The sequence below is a fragment of the Myotis myotis genome, unplaced genomic scaffold, assembly GCF_014108235.1.
Source record: "Myotis myotis isolate mMyoMyo1 unplaced genomic scaffold, mMyoMyo1.p scaffold_m19_p_3, whole genome shotgun sequence".
In the NCBI taxonomy this organism is placed as follows: Eukaryota; Metazoa; Chordata; class Mammalia; order Chiroptera; family Vespertilionidae; genus Myotis; species Myotis myotis.
In genome coordinates this window covers 119,579,649-119,605,212 of record NW_023416335.1, presented here as the reverse complement: position 1 = coordinate 119,605,212, position 25,564 = coordinate 119,579,649, and the positions used below count along the sequence as shown (strand labels likewise).

General features: G+C 38.8%; 1 protein-coding gene across 15 annotated transcripts in view; it reads left to right on the top strand.

Moving 5' to 3' along the window:
* ERC1 (ELKS/RAB6-interacting/CAST family member 1) overlaps positions 1-25,564 on the top strand; it is a 520,764-nt gene that overhangs the window by 460,745 nt on the left and 34,455 nt on the right. For 10 of the 15 annotated variants that reach the window (XM_036301306.1, XM_036301299.1, XM_036301300.1 and 7 more), the window contains one exon: positions 12,562-12,750. In XM_036301306.1, the coding sequence (XP_036157199.1) occupies positions 12,562-12,750 (189 nt within the window). Of the gene's footprint in view, positions 1-12,561; positions 12,751-13,008; positions 13,705-25,564 lie in introns of those variants that run through there. The other 5 variants (XM_036301311.1, XM_036301312.1, XM_036301307.1 and 2 more) reach the window with 2 other exon arrangements.

Here is a 25,564-nt window from a genome sequence, read left to right as displayed (position 1 = left end):
TCATCACTAATAAAAGCAGACTTAGAACTGTACACCATTTCGAAGCTTTGATAGCGTTCCCGGCACTTTTAGGGGTTGAACTAGAGGCCCGGTGCGTGAAATTCGTGCACGCGTAGGATCCCTAGGCCTGGCCAGCAATCAGGGCCTATCGGGGCCTTCTGGCTGCCGGCCAAGGCCTTCCTTCATTCCGCACCACCCCCTAGTGGTCAGCGCACGTCATAGCAAGCGACCGAACTCCCAAGGGGACACTTTGCATATTAGCCTTTTATATATAAAGAGAGAGAGAGAGGGTGAGGGAGAGAGAGATTGGAAAACACCAATGACAAAGTAAGAATCTTAAAAGCTGCCAAAGAGAGACAGAAAGTTACCTACAAGGGATCTCCTATCAGACTGTCGACTGATTTCTCAACAGAACCATATCAGGCCAAAAGAGAATGGATTGAAATATACAAAGTCATGCAAAGCAAGGGTCTGAATCCAAGAATACTGTACTCAGGAAGGCTATCAATCAAAGTTGAGGGTGAAATCAGGAGCTTCACAGACAAAAAAAGGACTAGGAGTTTATTACCACCAAACCAGCAATGCAGGAAATGCTAGAGGGTCTTCTGTAAAAAGAAGAAATGGGAAGGGAAGAGGACACAGGCATAAAGAATAAAAATGGAGACAAACAAGTACCTATCATAATAACTTTAAACATAAATGTATTTAATGCCCCAATCAAAAGACATAGGGTAGCTGAGTGGTTAAGAAAACATGACCCATATATTTGCTGTCTACAGGAGACCCACCTCAGAACAAAGGACTCACACAGACTGATGGTGAAGGGATGGAAAAAGGTTTTTCAGGCGAATGGAAATGAAAAAAAAAAGCTGGGGTAGCAATACTTATATCTGACAAATTATACCTCAAAGTAAAGGCCATAACAAGAGATAAGTAAGGCACTTCATGATACTAAAGGGAGCAATTCAACAAGAAGATATAACTCTGGTAAACATATATGCACCCAATACGGGAGCACCCAAATACATAAAAATACTACGGGAGGATATCAAGGTAGAGATTGACAGCAATACAGTCATAGTAGGGGACTTTATTTTTTTTTTAATTTAACCTTTATTGTTCAGTTTATTACATTTTTTCCTCTTCCCCCCCCAAAACTCCCCTCCCCCCAGTTCCCACCCCACCCTCCACCCTTACTCCCCACCCACTGTCCTCATTCATAAGTGCGCGATTTTTGTCCAGTCTCTTCCCGCATCCCCCACACCCCTTTCCCCCCCAAGAATAGTCAGTCCATTCCCTTTCTATGCCCCTGATTCTATTATAATCACCAGTTCATTTTGTTCATCAGATTATGTATTCCCTTGATTTTTAGATTCACTTGTTGATAGATGTGTATTTGTTGTTTATAATTTGTATCTTTACCTTTTTCTTCTTCTTCCTCTTCTTAAAGGATACCTTTCAGCATTTCATATAATACTGGTTTGGTGGTGATGAACTCCTTTAGCTTTTTCTTACCTGTGAAGCTCTTTATCTGACCTTCAATTCTGAATGATAGCTTTGCTGGATAAAGTAATCTTGGTTGTAGGTTCTTGGCATTCATCACTTTGAATATTTCTTGCCACTCCCTTCTGGCCTGCAAAGTTTCTGTTGAGAAATCAGCTGACAGTCGTATGGGTACTCCCTTGTATGTAACTGACTTTCTTCCTCTTGCTGCTTTTAAGAGTCTCTCTTTGTCTCTTGCTCTTAGCATTTTAATTATGATGTGTCTTGGTGTGGTCCTCTTTGGATTCCTTTTGTTTGGGGTTCTCTGCGCTTCCTGGACTTGTAAGTCTATTTCTTTCACCAGGTGGGGGAAGTTTTCTGTCATTATTTCTTCAAGTAGGTTTTCAATATCTTGCTCTCTCTCATCTTCTGGCACCCCTATAATTCTGATGTTGGTACGCTTGAAGCTGTCCCAGAGGCTCCTTACACTATCTTCGTATTTTTGGATTCTTTTTTCATTTTGCTTTTCCAGCTGGGTGGTTTTTGCTTCTTCGTATTTCAAATCTTTGACTTGATTCTTGCGATCCTCTGGTCTGCTATTGGGAGCCTGTATAATATTCTTTATTTCAGTCCGTGTATGCTTAATTTCTAGTTGGTCCTTTATCACAACATTGAGGGTCTCACTAGATTTCTTAACGATCTCACTACATTTATCAGCGGTCTCACCAGTCTTTTCGAGGGCCTTAGTAAATTTATCGGCGGCTTCTAGACAGTTCTTGAAACACCTTAAAAGTGTGGTTTTGAACTCTATATCCAGCAGTTGCTTTCCTCCATTTCTGTCATTTGTGTCCTGTTTCTTTGTCTCCACATTTTTTATGCTTTCTTGGTGCACCCCCTTGTGGTCTTTGTGCACAGTCTTGTTGTAGTTAACCCTTGATTGTTGTAGGTAACACTGGGGGGATTTGACCTCCTGGCCAATTGGCTGTGAGAATCAGCTGTGTCTGCAGTGGGAGAACTTCTGTCCTGATCTCTAGGGAGGTGCTAATTTAGCCTCTGCCTGAGGCTATCCCACAAATGCCTCTGTGCAGGGCTTGGGCGGGGTGGTCCCAGGGGATCAACAGGGTGGGCGGAGCGAGCAGTTATGGCTGCTCTCAGTCCTGCCTTCAGAGGCTGTGCTTCTCAGTGTCCCAGCAATTGTTCCAAGTACCTCTAAGAGAAAGCTGCCCTCGAGTTCCGACCGATGCCAGACAGTCCCGCTTCTCCCGTTTGAGTCTGGGTCCCCAGAGACTCGCCCAGAGCTGGAGCTCAGAGCCTGAGACTCTCTCCCGATTGAAAAAGACAACCTCGCCCTCTGCCGCCAGCCCGCTCCGCATGCACCTCCACACCTTAGTATTTTACTTCCGCACCGCACCTCCTCTGAGTCTCGGTTTGCTTTTCCCTTTCCTTCTAGTTGTAGAATTTCCACTCAGCCAGCCTTCCTGTGGTTCTGGGTGATGTCCGTTCCGTCTTTTAGTTGTATTTTTGAAGTGGTGGTGCGAGGCAGCAATCTCCAGTGTTTCCCTATGCCGCCATCTTGGTTTCTCTCGGGGACTTTAATAACCCACTAACACCACTGGATAAATCCTCTAAACAAAAAATCAGCAAAAACATCAATCCTAAATGACTTACTAGATCATATGGAATTAATTGACATCTTCAGAACATTTCACTCCAAAGCCACAGAATATACATTCTTCTCAAGTGCACATGGGTCATTTTCAATAATAGACCACATATTGGGACACAAGCAAAGTCTCTTCAAATTCAAGAAGATAGAAATCATATCAAGCATCTTCTCAGATCACAATGGCATAAAATTAGAAATCAACTACAATAAAAACAATGAAGAAGAAAAACCAAACACCTGGAGGCTAAATAGCATGCTATTAAACAATGATTGGGTTACCAAAGAGATCAAAGAAGAAATAAAATGTATCATTGCAACAAACAACCATGAAAATCCAAAATCTATGGGACACAGTTGAAAGCAGTCTTGAGAGGGAAGTTCATAGATCTACAAACCTACCTCAAAAAACAAGAAAAAATGGTAATAAATTACCTGTCCCTACAAATCAAAGAGTTAGAAAGAGAACAAGAAAGAATGAAGGAAATAATAAAGATCAGAGTGGAAATAAATGACATATTGACCAAAAAAAACAATACAAATGATCAACAAATGCAAAAGCTGGTTCTTTGAAAGGATAAACAAGATTGATGAACCTCTAGCCAGGCTCACCAAGAAGCAAAGAGAGAGGACCCAATTAAACAAAATCAGAAATGAAAGAGATGAAGTAACAGTTGATCCCACAGAAATACAAAGGATTATAAAAAAAAATACTATGAACAACTCTATTCCAAAAAAATGGACAACCTAGATGAAATGGACATATTCTTAGAAAAATACAAATTCCCAAAATTCAATCAGGAAGAATAAAAAAACCTGAATAACTACCGAAGAAATTGAAGCAGCAAACAAAAGAAATCTTCCAGCAAACAAAAGCCCTTGCCCAAATGGCTTTATAGGGGAGTTCTACCAAGCATTCAAAGAAGAACTAAAACCTATCCTCCCCAGACTATTCCAAAAAATTCAAGAGGAAGACACACTTCCAAGCTCTTTCTATGAAGCCAGCATTACTCTAATTCCAAAACCAGATAAAGACACCACAAAAAAAAAAAAAAAGAAAGAACTACAGGACAATATCCTTGATGAACTAGATGCTAAAATCCTCAACAAAATTGTAGAAAATCGGATTCAGCATTACATTAGAAAGATCATAACACCATGACCAAGTGGAATTTATTCCAGGGATGCAAGGATGGCACAATATCTGCAAATCAATAAATGTGATACATCACATAAACAAATTGGGAGACAAAAATCACATAATCATATCAATTGATGCAGAAATAGCATTTGACAAAATTCAACACCCTTTCTTGATAAAAACTCCCAGCAAAGTGGGAATAGAGGCATCATACCTCAACATAATGAAAGCCTTATATGACAAACCTACAGTCAACATCATACTCAATGGGCCAAAACTAAACTCATTTTCCCTAAGAATGGGAACAAGACAGGGATGCCCACTTTCACCACTGCTGTTCAGTGTAGTACTGGAAGTGCTAGCCATGGTGATCAGATAAAAAGAAGAAATAAAAGGCATCCAAATTGGAAAAGAAGTAAAACTGTCCTTATTCACAGATGACATGATACTATACATAGAAAACCCCAAAGACTCCATCAGAAAAATACTATATCTTATAAATGAATTTGGCAATGTAGCAGGATACAAAATTAACACCCAGAAGTCTATGGCCTTTTTATACACCAATAATGAACTCACAGAAAAAGAAACGAAAAAAAACAATCCCATTTACCATTGCATCAAAAAAAATTAAGATATTTAGGAATAAACTAAGGAGGTAAAAGACGTGTACTCAGAAAACTACAGGACATTGAAAAAAGAGATAGAGGAAGGCATAAAAAAATGGAAGAACATACGATGTTCATGGATTGGTATAATCAACATCATTAAAATGTCCTTACTACCCAAAGCAATCTACGGATTCAATGTAATCCCAATTAAAATACCAACAGCATATCTCAAAAATCTAGAACAAACTCTCCAAAAGTTCATCTGGAATTTTAAAAAAGACCCCAAATAGCCACAGCAATCCTGAGAAAAAAGTTGGAGAGATCACCATACCAGATATCAGCTATATTACCAAGCCGCGGTTCTCAAACCTGCCTGGTACTGGCACAAGAACAGACATATACACCAATGGAACAGAACAGAGAACCCAGAAATTGACCCAAGCCATTATGCTCAATTAATATTTGACAAAGGAGGCAAGAGCATACAATGGAGTCAAGACAGTCTCTTCAATAAATGGTGCTGGGAAATTTGGTCAGATACATGCAAAAAAATGAAACTAGATCACAAACTTACACCATACACAAAAACAAACTCTAAATGGCTAAAAGTCTTAAATGTAAGATGGGAAACCATAAAAATCCTATAAGACTCCATAGGCAGCAAAATAGCAGACATATGTCTAGCAATATCTTTACTGATACAGCTGCTAGGGCAATGGAGACTAAGGAGAAAATAAACAAATGGGACTACGTGAAAATAAAAAGCTTCTGCACAGCAAAAGAAACCATCAACAAACAACAAGAAAGCCCACTGCATGGGAGAATATATTTGCCAATGATATTTCACATAAGGGTTTAATCTCCAAAATTTACAGAGAATTCATACAACCTAACTAAAGGAAGATAAGCAATCCAATCAAAAAGTGGGCAAAGGACCTAAATAGACACTTTTCGAAAGAGGACATACAGAAGGCCAGGAGACATATGAAAACATGCTCAAAGTCACTAATCATTCGAGAGATGCAAATCAAAACAATGTGATACCATCTTATACCTATCAGGATGGCTATTATAAACAAATCAACAAATGACAAGTGCTGGCTGGGATGTGGAGAAAAAGGAACCGTCATACACTGCTGGTGGGAATGCAGACTGGTGCAGCCACTGTGGAAGACAGTATGGAGTTTCCTCAAAAAGTTAAAAATGGAACTCCCATTTGACCCAGTAATCCCACTTCTAGGACTATATCCCAAGAAACCAGAAACACCAATCAGAAAGGATATATGCACCCCTATGTTCATAGCAGCACAATTTACCATAGCTAAGATTTGGAAACAACCTAAGTGCCAATCAACAGATGAGTGGATTAAAAAATGGTGGTGCATCTATGATGGAATACTATGCCGCTATAAAAAAGAAGGAACTTTTACCATTTGCAACAGCATGGATGGAACTGGAGAGCATTATGCTGAGTGAAATAAGCCAGTCAGAGAAATATAAATATTACATGATCTCACTCTTATGTGGGATATAATGATCAACATAATTTGATGAACAAGAATAGATCCAGAGACAAATGGCAGGAGAGAGGGGGTTAGAGAGCAACCAAATGACTTGTATGCATGTATATTAGCATAACCAATGGATGCAGACACTGGGGCGGTGGGGGCTTGCCCCAGGTAGGAATGGCTGGAGGGGAGGGGGCAATCAGGGAAAAAGGAGACATATGTAAAAGTTTAGACGATAAATAAATAAAATAAAAAATTAAAAGAAAAAGAACAGGGACCTAAAATATCAATTTTCCCATCACCAGTCATGAAGTAGTAAGTTTGTGTCTTTCCATTTTATTGTGAGAAATTTGACCTTTTGATTATTACCATTTATCACATTGTCCCCTTTCCTCAACAGTCATACCTTTTTATGCCAGTTTTCCAATCCAAACAGTAATTACCTACGATGACCAACCGTTTCAGCCTTGCAGTCCAGATGTGATGGCAACACATACACAGACACACACACACACACACACACACACACACACACACACACACACACACACGGAGAGGGAAGGAGAGAATAGAAAAGAAAAAGAATGGGCTCTAATGGGTTTGGCTCAGTGGATAGAGTGTTGGCCTGTGGACTGAAGGGTCCCAGGTTGGATTCCGGTCACGGGGTCAAGGGCATGTACCTTGGTTGCGGGCACATCCCCAATAGGGGGTGTGCAGGAGGCAGCTGATCAATGTTTCTCTCTCATTGATGTTTCTAACTATCCCTCTCCCTTCCTCTCTGTAAAAAAAAATCAATAAAAAATATATTAAGAAAAAAAAGAAAAGAAAGGCCCTGACTGGTTTGGCTCAGTGGATAGAGCGCTTGCCTGCGGACTGAAGGGTCTCAGGTTTGAGTCTAGTCAAGGGCATGTACATTGGTTGCAGGCACATCCCCAGTAGGAGGTGTGCAGGAGGCAGCTGATCGATATTTCTCTCTCATCGATGTTTCTAACTGTTTATCCCTCTCCCTTCCTCTCTATAAAAAATCAATAAAATATATTTTTTAAAAAAAGAAAAGAAGGAATGGGATTAAGTTGCACAAACCCAGTGAAAATCCCAAAAGTTTGTTCATTTTGTTGTTGTTTTTGTCATTTCATTTCTATGAAAGAAGATAGAGAAGTCCAAGCTAAAAATAAAAATTAAAAAAAAAAGGAAATTAAAATAGGACTGCATTGCTTGGAGGCATGAGGGATGTGGTAGAATTGTGACTAGACAGTTTTGTTATTAAAGTGCAAAGTGTACATGCATTTAAAAGAATATTGCCTTTAAAGATTAACTTTGGAATTCTTTCTGAACTTTCTACACTATATGTATTTGTTGTCAAAAACAAAATACAATTTTTTTGAGAGATTGATGTTTGTGAAAAATTTCCCACTCTCTAAATCCTTGGCTTAATTGAACCAATCTCTTCCTTTGGTGATTGGCAGTGTTGATAAGCCTATCATAGCATAGGTAGAAAATGCCAACACAGAACTGGTGCCATGAGCCTACCCATTGGGGGTCTCTTATAGTGCCCAAGAGCCTTTCATACCAGCACCTAAGTGTTTAATCTTTATTCTTACAGAATTGTGTGTATGTGAGAGAGATTAAGAAATAAAAGTCAAGCCCTAGCTGGTTTGGCTCAGTGGATAGAGCGTCAGCCTGCGGACTGAAGGGTCCCGGGTTTGATTGCGGTCAGTGGCACATGCCTGGGTTATGGGCTCAATCCCCAGTAGGGGGTGTGCAGGAAGCAGCCGATCAATGATTCTCTGTCATCATTGATGTTTCTATATCACTCTCACTCTCCCTTCCTCTCTGAAATCAATAAAAATATATTTAAAAATAAAATAAAGTAAATAAAAGTTATAAAAGAAAAGAAATGAAAATAATGCTTCCCTTGCTGGTTTGGCTCAGTGATTAGAGCATCAGCCTATGGACTGAAGGGTTTCCAGTCAAGGGCATATACCTTGGTTGCAGGCTCGATCCCTGGCCCTGGTCAGGGCACATGCAGGAGGCAGCCTGTGGATGTCTCTCACATTGATGTTTCTCTCTGTCTCTCACCCTTCCTTCCACTCTCTCTAAAAATCAATGGAAAAAATGTCCTTGGGTGAAGATTAACAAAGAAAATTAAAATTAAAATAATGCTAAATTAATTCATTTTCTCAGGTTTGTCTAGGCAAACTCTAACTTCTATATTGTGTTACATTATATAGGCCTAAACTCTGAATTCTGATCTCTTTAGTAAGCTAAAGATTGTTTTAGCCACCAAACCCTAGTTGTTCTCTCTTTTGTCATGGAAATAGTATTAGAAACAAATGAAATGTAGTATATTTATAAAGCAACCATTAAAAATCATGATTTCCAGTAACAATGCAACATGGTGATAGTACTCACAATATAACAGTAAATGAGTAAACAGTACATTAAATAAATGTGAAGTCTGATACTATTAAAAATTGATTAATATAAGTTATTTTAAACTTTGGAAGAAAATTGCTAAAATTTCAAGTGGTATTCTTTTTGTTCTGCTTATTTATTTTATTTTTTAGATTTACTTGTTGATAGATATGTATTTATTGCAATTTTATTCATATTTTGATTTTTTTCTCCTTAAAGAAGATCCTTTAACATTTCATATTATACTGGTTTGGTGGTGATAAACTCCTATCGCTTTTTCTTGTCTAGGAAGCTCTTTATCTGTCCTTCTATTGTAAAGGATAGCTTTGCTTGGTAGAGCAATCTTGGGTGTAGATCCTTGCCTTTCATCACTTTGAATATTTCTTGCCAATTCCTTCTGGACTACAAAGTTTCTGTTAAGAAATCAGTTAACAGTCTTATGGGAGTTTCCTTTTAGGTAACTAACTGCTTTTATTTTGCTGCTTTTAAATGTCTCTCTTTGTTTTTAACCTTTTGGCATTATAATTATGATGCATCTTGATGTGGGCCTCTTTGAGTCCATTTTGTTTGGGACTCTCTGGGCTTCCTGAACTTGTATGTCTTTCCTTCACCTAGTTAGGGAAGTTTTCTGTCATTATTTTTCAAACCGGCTTTCAATTTCTTGCTCTCTCTCTCTCCTCCTTCTGGCACACCTGTGATACAAATGTTGGTGTACTTGAAGTTGACCCAGAGGCTCCTTACACTATTCTCATTTCTTTTATTCTTTCTTCTTTTTGCTGTTCTAATAGGGTGTTTTTTGCGTCCTTATATTCCAAATCACTGATTTGATTCCCAGCTTCATCTACTCTACTGTTGACTCCCTATAAATTATTCTTCATTTCAGTTAGTGTATTCTTCATTTCTGACTGCTTCTTTTTATGGTTTTCATGTCTCTTCTTAATGCTGTTGAAGTTCTCTCTAAGTTCCTTGAGCATCCTTATAACCAGTGTTTTGAACAATGTTCTATTTTTTCATTTGGGACATGATTCTTTGCCTCCTCATTTGGCAGCCTCCCTGTGTTTGTTTTTATGTATTTGGTGGAGCTGCTGTGTCTCCCGGGCTTGTTAGAGTGGCCTCATGTAATAGGTGTTCTGTGGGGTCCACTGGCACAGCCTTCATGATCACCCAAGCTGGGCCCTTGAGGTGCACCCCCATGTGGGCTATGAGCACTCTCTTCTTGTAGTTGAGCCTTGATTGCTGTTGACATGTCAGTTGGAGGGATTTACCTCTAGGCCAATCAGCTGCAAGGACTGGCTCCAACCACCAACCTGTGACCACAGTAGAGGATCTGCTGGCCATGGGTCCACTCCACAGAGCAGAACTTACTTCAGCAGGGCTCTGGTGCCTGCCGAGTCCACCCTTTGAGTGTGTTGCTTGTGGAGGTGGTTTGTGATACTTCAACATGGCCTGAAGCTATCTACTGAGTGTGCTGGCTCTGGGGCCTTCCTGGAGGTGTAGGCCAAGGTCAGCCACCACCTGTGTTCTGCCCAGGGCCACCTGACATGAGCTACAAAGTGATCTACAGATGGATGATACTTAGGCTTGGCTTGGAGGTGCCCAGGCAAGGCCAAGCTGTGAACCAAGGCAGACTGCTAGTGCCAGGCCTCGGGCCACTTAGTGACAGTTACAGGACACACTGAGGCCAGATGCTGTTTGTTTGAGAGATTCAGGAAAATCTGAAGGATGAGCCAAGACAGGCTATTCATATGGAAAAGCCACTGGAAATAATTTGGTTGGACCCAAAAGCTGGGTGGGGCAGGGCCTCAAGGAATCACCAAGGTAGGGTAAACAGTATAGGCCAGGTTGATGGAGTCTCAGATATGGTGCCCATTTGCTGGCTCTGTGAGGGGAGGCCTCATCAAAGGAACAGTGGCCTCCACCAGCACTTTTCTCTGGGAAAAAGCCACACCCCCAGCTCTCACCTTGATACCAGACACTTCAGGTCCTCCCTGTTAGTCTCTGGTGCCTTTCAAGCTGCTGCCCCAATGCTGGAGCTCAGAGGGAGTGAGTCCAAGTAAGTCCATATGTGGTCCCTTTAAGAGCAGCTCTCTGTTTCCCTCAGCCTCAATTTCCACTGGTTTTCATAGCCAGAGCTATGGGGACTTTTCCTGGCACTGGAACCATGGGCTGGGGCGCCTGGTGTGGGGACCTCTGCAGCCGAGATACCCTTCCTGGTTTTTATCCAGCATACATGGGTGTGAGACCAGCGCATTCCACATCTCCCCGCCTCCTACCAATCTCCATGTGGCCTCTTCTTTATTCCCTAGTTGTAGGACTTCTATTCAGACAGATTTCAGGTAATTCTGAATGATGGTTGTTCTGTAGTTTAGTTGCAATTTTGATGTGGTGGTGGGAGGATATGAGTACCATGTTTACCTACACCGCCATCTTGACCAGAAGTCATTCAGGTTGTATTCTTGATGGAATACCTAAAGGCTCTTTTATTATTTCTTTTACAGTTTCTCCCAGTATTTTTCAGAGTAAAATGTATATTGATTTCATAATAAAAATTACATAACATTGTTTTAAAACCCTTACAAAGGAAAGCAGCAGGAGCACTCCTCTGAGGAGGCCAGAGGAAATCAGTGTCACTGTTGAAAGTAATACCAGGCCTTGCTTCTATTGACTTGAAGATTTCTGGGCTCCTTATTCATTAGGTGGGTCAGAGGTGTCCTGTTGCTGACAAATGCCAGCCCAGTGACATGCAGCAGGTGCATACCTCTGCCTTTTAAGCCCTGGGAACATTTTGAGAATCGCCAGCATTTTGGCCACGTTTTGCAGCTTTCACAGCTGCTGTGTATCAAGCAGATGCTGCTTTAACATTTCAGTGCTCTGAGATGTGAGATTGGGCCCAACTGTTCCTAAACCCCAGGCTTTGACCAACTACTAAGTACCTGGCCAGAGTATTGTCATGAGAGCTGTTAAATGAAATTCTGGGGCAGAAGCCATCTGTCATTTCATGGCTTCCAAAGGGAGTCAAAGGGATGGTTATTTATCCAGGGCAAAGGGAATGTAAAAGAGAAAGAGAGAAGGACTGCTGTTCAAGAAAAACATAGAGCCAATGTTACAACTAAGAGAATTTCAGAGTCTTTGGCTACGAGTCAGGTATTTGGTGTTATATAAAGATTTATCAATCATTGTTTTAAAAGAATATCAGATAGCCTCTGTGGAAAGAATGAGGGGAGCTTAAGCCAGGATGAGGAAGGTTGGTAATGAATTCACTCGTCACATCTCTTGGCCAAGGAAAACATGCACCTTCTCCAGAGACAGCATTTTTCGTCCATTCTAGGAGCTGGAGGAACACATGAAGTGTATGTTGCCCAGGCTTTCAGATGAGCAGATTTCACTAACAGCTTTTTGAAACCTACTCATAAATAAGTGGAAGAGAAATTGTGAGGTAACTGGAGTCCTTATCAGCAATGTCATCTCTGTAAAACAAGTCAGGCCTGTGCTTAATCCCCTGCCAAAGTATGGAACTCTTAGTCTTGAATTGATGCACTAAGCCAACATCCCCTACCCATCTCCCAGAATGGGGTGGTTGAGTGTGATACTGTAAATGTGCAGGTATGTGAAAATGTTTCTTTTTATAATCCTGAAGATTTCAATAGCGATTTGGTCAGTTTTCTTTGACTTGGGAGGCATAATGATATTTAAGCTCATTTCAGACTGATCTTGACTTTCCTCATTTTTTTTTCCCCTTAGATCATCCAACCTCTCTTAGAACTTGACCAAAATAGAAGCAAATTAAAATTGTATATTGGACACCTGACAGCCCTCTGCCATGACCGAGACCCCCTGATCCTTCATGGGCTCACTCCACCAGCTTCCTATAACTTGGACGATGACCAGGCAACTTGGGAAAATGAGCTGCAGAAGATGACCCAGGAACAGGTCAGTCACTTGAACTTTGATAAGACCCTATCAAAATTCAGCTGCTACTTAGGTTGATGCAATAGGAGTTACCTTAGGGAAGTTGGTGCTCATATTCAAGATTCTTAGCAGTAGTTAGTTCTTCAACAGATATTAGGAATTACTATTTGAAGGAAAAGAACCATTAGATTAATTAGTTTAAGTTACTACATATTCTGTTTACTGTTGCCTGTAAAATTCTACTAATTCTCTTTTGTCATGTTATGATTTTTTTTTTAGTTCAATAAATAAATGAGAAGATAATTCAGAAGATAAAAACAATGAATAAAAGAAACAAAGAGAAAATAGGATAAGGATAGAGATAGAGAGCAGACATGGAAAGTGAACACTTAGAAAAAGAATTAGAACAGTTTTTAAAACATTAATTTAAGTTCCTTTTGTTTCTAAATTGTGTTGTACATTTACTAAAACTCTTCATCAGGATTTTGAAGCTGTACACTGTTTTTCAGCCAAATAGTTCCTGTTTGTTAAACATTATTTGTTACTCATAATACAGGAAGGAAAATTGTGTTTAAAACAAAATCCTCCATGGTGTGATGTTAAAGGTAGCAGTGACAACTCACAGGTTGAGAAATGCAAACTGGAATCAGAGCTGTGCTTACTTTCCCATGGTGTGATATTGCCTAATAATAGACATATTTATAACAGCCCAATCAATTATCCACCTTACTTATTTGATGTGAAAAGATAAGCCCTACCTCTCAGATTTAGCATGTTGCTGTAAAAATCTTAATTTCTTCTTGAAAGAGGAATATAGTCAGTAATGTTACAATAACTATGTATGGTGCCAGGTGGTTACTGGAAATTTCAAGGAACACTTTGTATAGTATATGATTATATAACCACTATGCTATGCTATACATCTGAAACTAATACAAAATAATGTTGAATGCAAACTATAATTGAAAAATGAAATAAAAAATTCCAACAACTAAATAAATTTGGGCCAAGTCTCACATTTGGGATACTTTTTAAAACTTTAATTTATTTTTTAATTTTCTTTTTGTTCATTTGTTTTTGGGTTTTTTGTTTGTTTTTTTACATCTTTATTGAAAGTATTACATATGTCCCCTTTTTCCCCAAATGACCCCTTCTAGTCCACCCCCGCCGTCTGCCCCTGGCCCTCACCATCCCACTGTCTGTGCATTTGCATACCCTATATGAATACAAGGTCTTTGGTTGATAGCCTCCCACACACCCACACTCCCCTGCCTTCCCTCTGCAACTCCACAGTCTATTCCATGCATCTGTGTCTCTGGATCTATTTTGTTAATCAGTTTATTTTGTTCATTAGATTCCACATATGAGTGAGATCATGTGATACTTGTCTTTCTCTGACTGACTTATTTCACTTAGCATAATACTCTCCAGGTCTATCCATGCTGTTGCAAATGGTAAGAGTTCTTTCTTTTTTACAGCTGCATAGTATTCCATTGTGTAAATGTACCACAGCTTTTTTATCCACTCATCTGCTGATGGGCACTTGGGCTGTTTCCAAATCTTATCTATTGTAAATTGTACTGCTATGAACATAGGGGTGCATATATTCTTTCTGTTTGGTGTTTGAGGATTCTTAGGCTATATTCCTAGGTGTGGGATCACTGAGTCAAACGGCAGTTCCATTTTTAATTTTTGGGGGGGAGAGGAGGAAAACTCCATACTGTTTTCCACAGTGGCTGCATCAGTCTGCATTCCCATCAACAGTGTATTAGGGTTCCCTTTTCTCCACATCCTCACCAACATTAGTCCTTTGTTAATTTGCTGATGATAGCCATTCTGACAGGTGTGAGGTGATACCTCATTGTCATTTTAATTTGCATCTCTCAGAGTAATGACTTTGAGCATTTTTTCATGTGTCTCCTGGCCTTCTGTATGTCCACTTTGAAGAAGTGTCTATTTAGATCCTTTGCCTATTTTTTAATTGTATTGTTTGTCGTCCTTTTGTTAAGTTGTATGAGTTCCTTATATAGTTTGAAAATTAACCCTTTATCAGAGGAATCATTGGCAAATATACTCTCCCATCAGTGGACTGTTTTTTTTGTGTTTTTCATTTTGTTGATAGTTTATTTTGCTGTGCAGAAACTTTTTATTTTGATGTAGTCCCATTTGTTTATTTTTTCCCTTTGACTCCCTTGCCATAGGAGATGTATCCGCAAACATACTGCTACGAGAGATGTCTGAGATTTTGATGCCTATGGTTTCTTCTAGGATTCTTATGGTTTCACATCTTACATTTAAGTTTTTATCCATTTTGAGTTTTATGTATGTGTATAGTGTAAGTTGGTAGTCTAGTTTCATTTTTTTGCATGTATCCAATTTTCCCAGCACCATTTATTGAAGAGACTGTCTTGATTCCATTGTATGCTCTTGCCTCCTTTGTCAAATATTAATTGATGTAATGGGTTGGGTCAATTTCTAGGGTCTCTGTTCTATTCCGTTAATCTATATGCCTGTTCTTGTGCCAGTACCAGACTGTTTTGATTACAGTGGCTTTGTAGTATAACTTGATATCTGGTATTGTGATCCCTCCAACTTTGTTCTTTTTTAAAAAATATTTTTATTGATTTCAGAGAGGAAGGAAGAGGGAGAGAGAGAGAGAAACATCAATGATGAGAGAGAATCATTGATTGACTGCCTCCTGCATACCCGCTACTGGGGATCAAGCCCACAACCCAGGCACGTGCCCTTGACCAGAATCAAACCCGGGACCCTTTAGTCCACAGGCTGATGCTCTATCTACTGAGCCAAACCAGCTAGGGCATGTTCTTCTTTTTCAAGATTGCTGTAGCTATTCAGGATCTTTTTTGGTTCCATATAAATTTGTGGAATATTTGTTCTAGATCTGTGAAATATGCCATTGGTAATTTAATAGGGATTGCATTGAATCTATAGATTGCTTTGGTAGTATGGACATTTTAGTGATGTTAATTCTACCAATCCATGAACACGGTATATTCTTCTACTTCTTCATATCTTCCTCTGTCTCTTTTTTCAACATCATGTAGTTTTCAGAGTACGTCTTTTACCTCCTTGGTTAAGTTTATTCCTAGAATCTTACTTTTTATGTTGCTATAGTATATGGGATTGTTTCTTTTAGTTTCTCTTTCTGAGAATTCATTGTTGGTGTGTAAAAATTTCATCGATTTCTGGGTGCTAATTTTGTATCCTGCTACATTGCCCAATTCCTTTATTAAATCTAGTAGTTTTTTGGTGGAGTCTTTAGGGTTCTCCTATTATGTGAATGTTGCTACGTTTCATGTTATCCCACGGCTCCCTTAAGCTGTCCTCCTGTTTTTTTCATTGTTTTTTCATTTTGGTTCTGTGATTGAGTGATTTTTTTCTACCCTATCTTCTAATTCACCTACCCGATCCTCGGCTTCCCCTAATCTGCTGTGTATTCCTTTTCACAGCCAGATGTTATGGTAACTGAAGTTATATGGGCACCTTTCTCGTTTCTAGTGCTCTGGGCTAGAGAGCCCAGCTTGGGGTTTAGAACCTCCCACAGCTGAGATATTCCTTCATAACTTCAGCTGCTGTCTATGGGAGCCCAGCCAGCCCTTTCGTGCCTCCACACTCCCTACCAGTCTCTATGCGGTCTCCACATTCCATCCTTGATTATCAGGGTTCTTTCCAGCTAGTATTCAGTTGAGTATTCAGGATAGTTTTTCTGTATTTTCGTTATAATTCCAGTTTGGTCCTGGGAGTATGTCAGCATAGTATCCACTTTCTCTGCTGCAATTTTGAAAATCCCCTCATTTGAGATACTTTATGGCCAAGGATAGGTAGCTTGTTTTTAAATGTCTTGTATACATAAAAAGAACAGCCATTATTTTATCTTTTTGAGACAATATTTTTCCAGTTCACATTACATATTTTTACTTCTTATATAAAGTTAGAAGTTATATGCACTGTATTATATCATTCTGCTTTAAGATTAAAGGGGAGTATGATCCAGAATGATGGAATGAGTAGTCAGAAACTCAGTTCTAAATCTTATAGTATACTTCAAATTGAGTGAGTGGTCCTGGAGCAGTGCTTCGCGGAGAGGATAAAGGATATCAGAATCTCCTAAAGAGCTCTCCTTCCTTCTGCATTCCCAACTCCATGGTTCTCATAATCAAGGGGAAGGAGAAAAACACAAGATGAATCCAGGAGTGAGCTCTCAGGCACTGTCAAGAGAGAAATGTGATTAGTCATACAGTTTATACTATCCTACAAGATATAACAAACCAGTAGATCATCAAAAACATGACAATTTCTAGTTCTGAGATCCAAAAGAAATTGTTTTCCAACTTTATTGAGATACAATTAACATACAACATTGTATATATTTAAGGCTTGTGGCATGTTGACTTGATGTATTTATATATTATAAAATGATTACTACCATAGCATTAGCTACCATTTTCATTCCATTACATAATCACCATTTCTTTTTTATGGTGAGAACATTTAAGATCTACTCTCTTAGCAGCAATCAAATATGTAATACAGTATTTTTAGCTATAATTACCATCCTATACGTTAGATCTTCAGAACTTGTTAATCTTGTAACTAGAAGTTCATACCCTTTGAACAATATCTCCCTATTTCCTCAACACCCCAGCTCCTGGTAACCACAGTGTAGGGTACAGTCTGTTTTTCTGAATTAGGCTTTTTTTTTTTCTTTTGGATTTCACATGTAAGTCAATATCATACATTATCAGTCTGACTTATTGCACTTAGTATAATGCCCTCAGTGTTCATCCAAGTTGTCACAAAGAACAGGGTTTTATTTTTTCTCATGGCTGAATAATATTCCACTATGCATATCTATACCATATCTTCTTTATCTGTTCATTGACAGACACTTAGGTTGTTTCCATATCTTGGCTATTGTGAATAACGCTAAAATGAACATGGGAGTGCAGGTATCTTTACCACATCCTGATTTCAGTTTCTTTGGATAAATACCCAGAAGTGGGATTGCTGGATCATATGGTAGTTCTTTTTTAAATTTTTTGAAGAACCTCTATACTGGCTGTACCAATTTACATTCTCGCCAACAATGTACAAGCAAAGGTTCCCTTTTCTCTTCCCCAACACTTGTTATTTTCTTGTCTTCTTGACAATAGCCATTCTAACAGGTATGAAAGGTATGAACTAGTATCACATTGTGATTTTGATTTGCATTTCCCTGATGATTAGTGATATCCCATTTTTAATTGGGTTGTTCGTCTCCCTTTTTAGTTTCATGTGGTCCTGTTTATTTATTTTTGTTTTTGTTTTGGTGTCATATCCAGAAATCATCGCCCAGACTGATGTCAAGGAGCTTTTCCTTATGTTTCCCCTAGGGATTTTACAGTTTTGGGTTTTATGTTTAAGTCTTTAATCCATTTTAAGTTCATTTTTGTGTTTGGTGTAAGATTGAGGTCCAATTTCAATTCTTCTACATTCTTTCAATTTTCTCAATATCATTTATTAAAGAAACTATCCTTTCCCCATTGAGTATTTTTGGCTCCTTTTTTAAATATTAGTTGACCATATATGCAGGAGTTTATTTCTGAGCTCTCAATTCTGTTCCATTGGTCTGTGGACCTATTTTTATGTCAGTATCATTGTGTTTTGATTACTGTAGCTTTGTGGTATAGTTTAAAATCAGGAATATGATATCTTAAACTTTGTTCTTTTTTCTCAGGATTGCTTTGGCTACTTGGGGTCTTTTGTAGCTCCATGCAAATTTTAGGATTTTTTTTATTTCTATAAAAAATACCATTGGAATTTTGATAGGAATTGCATTGAATCTATAGATGGTTTGGGGTAATATGGACATTTTAACATTATTCTTCCAATTCATGAACATGGAATACCTTTCCATATGCTTTTATCTTCTTCAGTTTCTTTCACCAAAATTTTTTCAGTGTATAGATCTTTTACCTCCTTGGTTAAATTTATTTCTAAGTACTTTGTTTTTTATGCTATCGTGAATGGGATTGTCTTATTTATATATTTTTCAGATGTTTTGTTATAGTATATAGAGACACAACTGTTTTTCTGTATATTGATTTTGTATCCTACAGCTTTACTGAATTCATTGATTAGTTCTAGCAGTTTTTGGTGGAGTCTTCAGGATTTTTTATATATAAGGCCATATTATCTGCAAAGACAATTTTACTTTTTCTATTTGGATGCTTTTTATTTCCTTTTCTTGTCTGATTGCTCTGGCTAGGACATCCAGTACTGTTGATAGGAGTGGTAAGGGGGGGTACCCTTGTCTTATTCCTGATCTTAGAGGAAAAGCTTTCAACCTTTTATCACTGAGTGCTGGCTGTGGGTGTGTCTTATATGGCCTTAAATGTGTTGCAATAAGGTCCTTCTGTATTGATTTGTTAAGGGCTTTTATCATGAAAGGATATTGTATTTTGTCAGATGCTTTTTCTGTATATCGAAATGATCAAGAAAGAAATTTCTTCCTTGTGGGTCCTTATCAAGAATCAAATTATAAGCAACATCTTCAACATCCTTATATTATAAACAACAATAACTTCCATAAGCCTATTTTTTCTTTAACATCTCAACAATATCATAATACCAAAATTTATTTCAATAAAAACCATTTTATAGGCGACCCTAAATATTGCTACCCAAGTACTCAGATATCTAATGTGTTATTTCATATAAGTAATAAATTTCAACTCTTTGGACAGTATTTAGGCAATATGCCCTAAATATTAGTAATCTTATAAAAAAGTTTTATATGTTAAGTAGGCTTAAGGATTTAGTCCTGACAAATATTAGAATGTAGGTATTTGTTCCTCTTAAATACAGTCTACCAGTCAACCAGTCTACCCCCTCCCCCTTTATCATGGCTGAAGAATCAGCTGGCATGGTCAGTGGGCTGGGACCAAGACTTCAGCTGATGTAACCAAAATGACCAGCAGAACACAGGCTAAGGATTTGGTCAGCAAAGCTTGAATATTTGGCCTAGAGCTGAATCCAAGGATTGGAGCCTATATATTTGGTGGGACCAAGGATTCTGCCAGCACAACTGATGTGTTTAATGGGCAGGGCCCAAGGATGCAACCCACATCACCAACATTTTTGGCATGGCCAAGGCTGAAGATTCAGCTGGTGTGGTGGAATTAGTAGGCCAGGACCAAGATGGCAGCACACATGGTTGGGAGATTGGTTACATATAAAAAGATTGAGCAAATGAGTAAATATATTGAGAATAATAGGGGCCAGATTTGTCACTATAGGAGAAGGGAGTAATAAATATAGAAAGGTAAAAGAAAAAAAAAGTAAAGGCAAACCCTGTGATGTTGGATTGTTGTTGGAAATATTAATATGGGTTCATGGTTGCTAATAGATTGATAGATTGATTATTGATTGATTGGTCAATGTACTGATTTAGATTTCTCTCTGTGTGTATGTGTGTGTTCATCTACACATATATATACACACATATATTTTCTAGCCTTATCTGCTGAGAGGACCTAGAAGCAATAATATACACCTGTAACAAGGAGTTCAGTTAAGCACCCAAATCTTAATTTCTAAATGCCTTTTTCCACCAAAAAGAATCAGGGCTCCAGGAGACATGACTAAGTCCAGGGTTGTGTGGCAAAGTTCAACATAAATCCAAAACATTTTATTATACCAGAAAGTAAGAAAGTGTTCCAAGAATATTGAGAGTATGTCAGAAGGACACAGAGGTTCCTAATGACAAAATCTTAAAGATTTGAGCAGCAAAATACATAATGATAGTAACAGATTATAACTCATTGAAATAAAATAGAAATATGTGAATCTATGCTGGTATGAAGAAGTGAATTAATAAACAAGTGAATGGGAGGAAAGGAAATAGTAGAATACCAGCCAGTAAATGGAGAAGGAATGATGGAATTAGAGAATCATTATTTGACATCCATCATAGTAATCACTGATTTGGGCAAGAATCATCAATGAGTATGAAAAACAGTGGGTAAAAGTTTTTGAGGAACAGTATATTTCCAGTCTGAAAGTCTCTTCACAAAAAAATTATTTAGCACAAAATTATTTTAGTTAATTTACATTGGAAAAACCTGGAAATACCGTCTAAACCAAGTGACTAATGTTAACACCATCTAAACCAGTAGTTACCAACATAGGGCACATGCCCCTCAGGGGGGCAATTTGATTTTTAATGGGGGCAATTCGAGAATGAGCTATTAACAGTGAATTTTTTGCATTTCTTATGGTTCTAGGGGCCTCATATATAGTGTATAAATATATAGGGACATATTCTGCATTTTGGTTCTCTGTTGTATGTTTTGAAACTTTATTTGCTATTTTTTCATATCACTTCATATTATTATTTTTTTAATAATTTCTTAGTGATTTCTTCCTCAGTACTTTAACTGTCCTTTTTTTCTTTTATTTTTCTCTTTCATGGATGCCATGAATAGATGATAGATAGATAGATAGATAGATAGATAGATAGATAGATAGATGCCATACATACAGACACCTATATCTGTTTATCAAGAGAGAAATGAATATTAAGGCAAAGGTAGTAAAATGTTAGCAATTTGGGTGAAGGGTATGAGAATTTTTTGTATTATTCTTGCAACTTTTCTATAAGTTTGAACTTTGAAAATAAGTTTAAAAGTTATTAAAATTTATATCAGTAATCTAAGGTTCAGATTTTCATCCTCTTATGAAAAAGGAGATGCTTAAGAATATTGAGAGAATACTTACCAAAATTCATCAAGTTGTACATTTAAAGATTTGTGCATTTTGCTGTATGTCAGTGATAATTTAATTTAAAACAAAAACAGAAAAAAAATCATACCCCACTACCAGTCTCCTTTTAAACTTTCTAAAGCAGTTTGACTGATGGGCAGATTCTGCTAAAAATGGAATTTCTCCCTAGAGTACAAATCCTTTTTTTCCGCCATGAATGCCAGCCTCCCATCAGGGGCCGGCACACTGGAATGAACTTGTATCAGCCAGCCTGCTCTGTGGGTCATGCAGCTTTGGATTCCAGCTCCCTTTCCCAGCACTCAGTCCCATTTTTAATTTTCAGGGAAGTATTGTTCCAAAACTTGGCCCAGACTATGTCCTCTCCTTGGATTCCTTCCATTTGTTTTCTCAATTTTGATCAATCACTATTTGGCTTGTACCCCTCTCTTTTCAAGATGGTGAACTGGAGGGTGTGAATGCTGGGGAAGTACTGGGCACAGAACCTGAAAGTCATCTCCTGCACTCAGGGAATGCATCAATCATGAGTCACAACATGACATTCCATTCTTCTCTCTTGAATGCATTTGTACAGAGTGTTGTACCACACAAGTGAGCCAAGTGGACTTATGAGCTGTTGGGGGGCAAGGGATAAGGGGAACAGGGAGAGAAAACAAGACAGAAAGAAAAAAGAAGAATGGTTCTTTGTGGAGCAACAAACTTTGTTCTGGTTCCCAGCCTGAATGTTTCTGATCTGGTTTTCTTCTTTTTGTAATGTTTGAACTTGTTTCCTCAGCTCCAATGTTGAACTCTTGTCAAAAAAAACTAAGAGCAGCAGAGTGTGAGATGCTGAGAGAGGCAAGACCAGCAATCCAGCAGAAAAAACTGCAGAGCCATGGAGATAAATGTGTCTGTATCAGGCCTGGGCTTGAGAGAGAGGGAGAGTGTTTTAACAAATTTATAAGAAAAACCCTATGGGAGTAACCACATTTTTTTCTCTCTCCTCTCTACTCTCACCCAGTCTGGCACTTTCTCCTTCCTCTGAAAGCTGCCATTAACCTTTTTATGCAAAGAGCAGAATATCTTGCCAGTTGATTGTTGAAAATCTGGCAGAGAAAAGCTTGTTCAAAAAAAAAAAGAAGAAGATACGGAGGAGCTGGGCAGACACCACAGGAAAGAACAGGGACTGACAGAGTGCTCAGTTGGGCCTAGGGCACAAAGCTGCTACCTTACTTCTTGATAAAATCCCCTAAAGCTAAATTGGATAAAGGAAGAGGAAATAAGGATGATGAAAATGGAGGAGATAAGGAACTCTTTCACATGGTTCACATTACACAGTATTAAGCATTAATTGCAATTAACTCCCAATGAGAGAACAGCCTGTGGTGTACACATGAAAGGATACACTTAAATAGGGGCAAAACTACATGCTCTGTGCTACATGTAGAATACTCCTGTTTGTGGAGAGAGAGAAGGGGTATCAGGAGACTTAGCTAGACCAAACCTTCTTTGATATGAAAGATCCCCCCACCATTTCCCTCCTTAACTTATCTCAGAGAAGGAGCATTCTGCTGTTTCTGTTTTGTCCGCAGGCCTTTCCCTCCACTTCTTGACCAGGGCAGCCCTTGGTCCTCATTACTGGTATCTACCCCCTACTTGCTGGGACTAAATAAAATTGAACATAAAACACCTATTCTGAATTCAGGTCTCATGTGTCCTTGGCTTTGCAGCAATGGTTGCAAGAACTGTTTTTTAGTCTAGTTTTTATTAGGTTGGTCTTGCACTGGACTCTTTAGAGTTCTAAAATATGAATATGAAATATTTTTTTAATTACAGAGCTTTACAGATCTCAAATTTTTTTTTTTTTTTTTTTTTTTTTTTTTTTTTTTTTTTGCTGCCCTTTGTATGTTTCCTTTGTGTTTAAAGTACTCCCACGGGAGAAGACAGTTGGCACTCCTGATTCCCTAGAGCTCCTGCAGGAGCAGTTAATTACCTTCTTAATTTTAATGAGTCTTGACAATTACTGCAGTTCAGTACATTAAACATGGGTCTGTCCCCTCCAGTGTCAACTTCCAGAGATAATCCTTCCCCAGCTAAGCAAAGAAGAAAATTAATTCTTATGAATGCCAAAAAACATGACCGGAGTAGGAACTGCAAACTTAAAGCCAGTGGAGCTCATAAACTTTAGAACTGACAGTATTCCAGTCTAGTCAGAGCATTTGAAATAAGTTATCCTTAGCTATTTAATTCTTTACAAAGGTTTAGTGAGACAGTCTAGAAATAGAAGTAACTTAAGTTTTTTATAGGCAGGATCTACTATGGTGCATGCTGGGGGCTCGCAACCATGTTTCTGACCAGCACCCCTGAAGAACACCGAGCTCCTGTCCTAATAGTGGCTATTGTAATTCTCAAGGGAAACCTGTGTAAACTTAAAAAAGCAAAAGGTATGGGAACCACAGCCCTCTCCCCATGGGGCATGACTTTCCAGGTGTGAAATAAAAAAGGTATCCTAAAATATAAGCAGCCTTCAGTTTACATACACAAAGAGAGAACCACTCTTCCCACCGGACTCCCCTGTGCCTCATAACTTAAAGCCCTGCTTGCCCCAAGAGTGAGGGGAAATACTGCCACCACTTCCCTTCCTGAATTGTTCACTAGTCCAAAGGGTCCCTGCTACTTGATGACCCAGCCCTCCACAGCAGCCCCTGGCTGCTATTCTAACTGTTGTTGCTATTAATTATCCCGAGACTCTAAGAGGTTCTCCTGCACACCTGTCATAGGAACATCCTGCTGTGGGGCCACTGCCATAGAAATGAGGCGTCTCCTGACCCCTCCCGGCCTCTGTAGGAGAGATGGAACCAGGACACACAGGAGAAGTGAAGAGGTACTAGTATTTCTGATGTTAGAACTCAGAAGCATCTTCTAGTAGATAAGATGTTATAAATGGTGGTAAGTTCTATGACAATATTATATTCACTTTCAGAGCTGCCATAACAAACTACCACAGGCTGGCTGGCTTAACAGCAGACATTTATTTTCTTACAGTTCTGAAAGCCAGGAGTCCAAGATCAAGGTTTCTCTTGAGTTCTCTTCCTTGGCTTGCAGATGGCCACCTTCTCACTATGTCCTCACGTGGCCTCTCCTTCTTACACATGCATCCCTGGTGTCTCTGTTGTGCCCACATTTCCTCTTCTATACAAGGACATCGGTTAGATTGGAATAGAACCCACTCAATAGCCTCATCATAACTTAATCATCTCTTTAAATCATCTCTCCAAACAGTCACATTCCATAGTTATGGGGGTTAGCACATCAACATGAGTTGGGGGAAGGGGCATGATTCAACCAATAACTAACATTATGGATGAATAGTCTCATGGGGCCTACTTGGGAACCTAACTACTACTTAGGTGATTGTTTCAAGGTTTCAAACAACTGACTTCCAAACTCTAGAAATGGCATTCCAATTAGATCCTAAGCCGCACAGATTAAAAGGTGGGGGATGAGGAACAACTGCAGAATCTGATACTCACACCCACTAATTCCAGCTTACTCCCTAGGGGAGACGTGGGGCCTGCTGGTGACTTCAGTCCCAAATATATAAAACGAACTTAGTAACTAGACCTTTCTTAAAAGTGGTTAGTGATTGAATGAAATCAGGAATTTCCTGGCGAAAAGATTGTGGTGTTCTTCTACACCATATAAATGCTAGCTTACCGCTTTGTCTACCTCTTTATACAAAAGACCGCCTAAGCACAAAGAAAATGCCCTACCCAGCATATGCTGTCCTGATGAAGGGAGCCTTTCATTTTGACACTGCAGATAACAGGCAGGTCTTGCTGTAAATTGCAGTGATGCTGAGTAGCTCTGAAGATCAGGTTTGATTGATGGCATTTTTCATGGGGTTCTTGTTAAAGATAAATAAGAGTTTTAATGTTATCAGACTAAAAAAAATAATCTTTTTCTAATGTAAACCCCAAGCTAAACTTCAGGCACTAACATTTTATTGCCAGCTTAACAAACAGCATGATGTGGTAGTGGTGTAAAAGGAGTATGAGACATTTGCTAAAGCTCC